The following is a 1,807-nucleotide window of genomic DNA, read 5'->3' as shown; positions in this document are numbered from 1 at the left end:
GAGCTTTTTCAAAAGCCAAAAATTATAGAAAATTTGTATAAATTTCCTTTATTTAAAATACTTAATAATTTTGGGGTGTCAAAGTTTTAATTTAACCAGCTGAATATAAAATATGAAACAAATTAAAATTTGAAATTAAAACATTTTTGTCAATAGAAACTATTAACAAACATTTTTTTCTCTAATTTACGTAATAAAATAAACATATCCTTCCTGCATAATAAATAATCAAATCCCAGCCTCTACAAAAAACACGACCAGATCCCAGAAATAACTTGGTAAAAAAATGACATGAAGTTCATGAATAGTAAACGTGGTGTCGTATCATATAGAGCAGCCGAATATCTAAATAACGTTGGTCCTCTGAAGTGGCAGCGGCAGCGACGGCATATGATGGAGAAACAAGCAGTGTTCGAGAACTGGGTTTCAATACAATCTCTTGAAACCGTGCAAAAAGGGTGTTGGAAAACTGTCCTCAGAGAGAGGTTTCCAAAACTACTCTCGGATTTTAATTTTGTTCACCAACGGTGGTGATACTCACTAAAATTTGATGACCCCAGTCCGACCTAAGCCCAAAGCTCCAAGTCCATAGGCGAACCTGAAACCAAGCAAAGAATCTTAGAGGGGGCCGGGAGGGTGTCCCGGTGTAGCCCCTCCGACGCTCAAGTCAGAGTCGGAAATAAATGAGTGAAGAGGAGAGCTTAGGCGCCCCTCAAAAATGAAAGTAATGAGTTGCAAATGAAGTGAGCAAACCCGATATTTATAGAGTAGAAAGTAGGGGACCATGCACATTCTGTAGGGGACCACGTGAGTGAGACTCACGCGCTTGTTCATCCAAAACTCGCCCTTGAGGTGAGGCTGAAGCTAAAAGGTCTTGCCCTTGAGACGAATCTTAGGCTAAGATCTCACCCACCTCAGGTATGCTCTACCCTAGCTACTCTCCTCCGTCATCGTCATCCTCAACTCCTACGATAAGTATGATTCATATGATTTCAGGAGGTGCCACCGACGGTGATTCTGGGCGAGCACGTAAAGCACATGGTAGAAGGATGGAGCACTTTAAAATATCTAAAAAACTGAATTTACCACAAGATCCCGTTATTAGTTTTGAACCCGAGGACCTACGAGGTGTTGTGGCTCCACATAATGACGCCTTGGTGGTGACAGTTACAGTTGCGAATTATGATGTAGCAAGGATATTTGTTGACAGTGGGAGTTCAGTGAACATATTGTTCAAAAGGACGTTGGACCAAATGAAGTTAGAAGGATGTGAATTAGAGTCGATCTCTACACCATTGTATGGATTCACAGGTCATGCTATTCTACCAATGGGCCAAATTTATCTCCCGGTTTCCATGGGAAGCGATCCTAAGAGGGTAACGAAGATGGTGAGATTCACGGTGGTAGATGCTTCCTCATCGTACAATGGAATTTTGGGTCGGCCGGCTATGAAGGACTTTAAAGCCATCGCTTCTACATATCATCAGAAAGTTTCCAGTAGGAAGAGAAGTTGGGGTCTTGCGTGGGGATCAAATGGTGGCACGCCAATGTTATGATGGGGTGGTGAGAGAGGGAGGAAAAAGGGCGCGGATGGAGGTTAACATAATAAGAAGTGGAAGGAGTATGTTGTTGGTGATTGAGGAAGAAATTCAGGTACTTGAAGAGGAAGAAAGTCATGCTGAAGTAGAATTGGGGTCCTGGGAGGAGAAACTTAGTTCTTGAGCTTACTATTGGGAGATGCACATGACGGGGCTTGGAAGAGGTCTTGGAACATTTATCGCCATAGAAAAATGTTATCCTTAAACTT

At 42.1% G+C, this 1,807-nt stretch overlaps 1 protein-coding gene across 1 annotated transcript; it reads left to right on the top strand.

The window, feature by feature from the left end:
- Window positions 1–977: 977 nt before the first annotated feature.
- On the top strand, window positions 978–1,556 carry LOC140863189 (uncharacterized). The gene has a single exon (XM_073266416.1). It carries the CDS (start codon window positions 978–980, stop codon window positions 1,554–1,556), a length of 579 nt encoding a protein of 192 aa, XP_073122517.1.
- The last annotated feature ends 251 nt before the right edge of the window (window positions 1,557–1,807 follow it).

This window comes from Henckelia pumila, chromosome 1, assembly GCF_033568475.1.
Source record: "Henckelia pumila isolate YLH828 chromosome 1, ASM3356847v2, whole genome shotgun sequence".
Taxonomy (NCBI): Eukaryota; Viridiplantae; Streptophyta; class Magnoliopsida; order Lamiales; family Gesneriaceae; genus Henckelia; species Henckelia pumila.
Note: the sequence above shows the minus strand (reverse complement) of the source record. Positions and strands in the feature narration are given on the sequence as shown.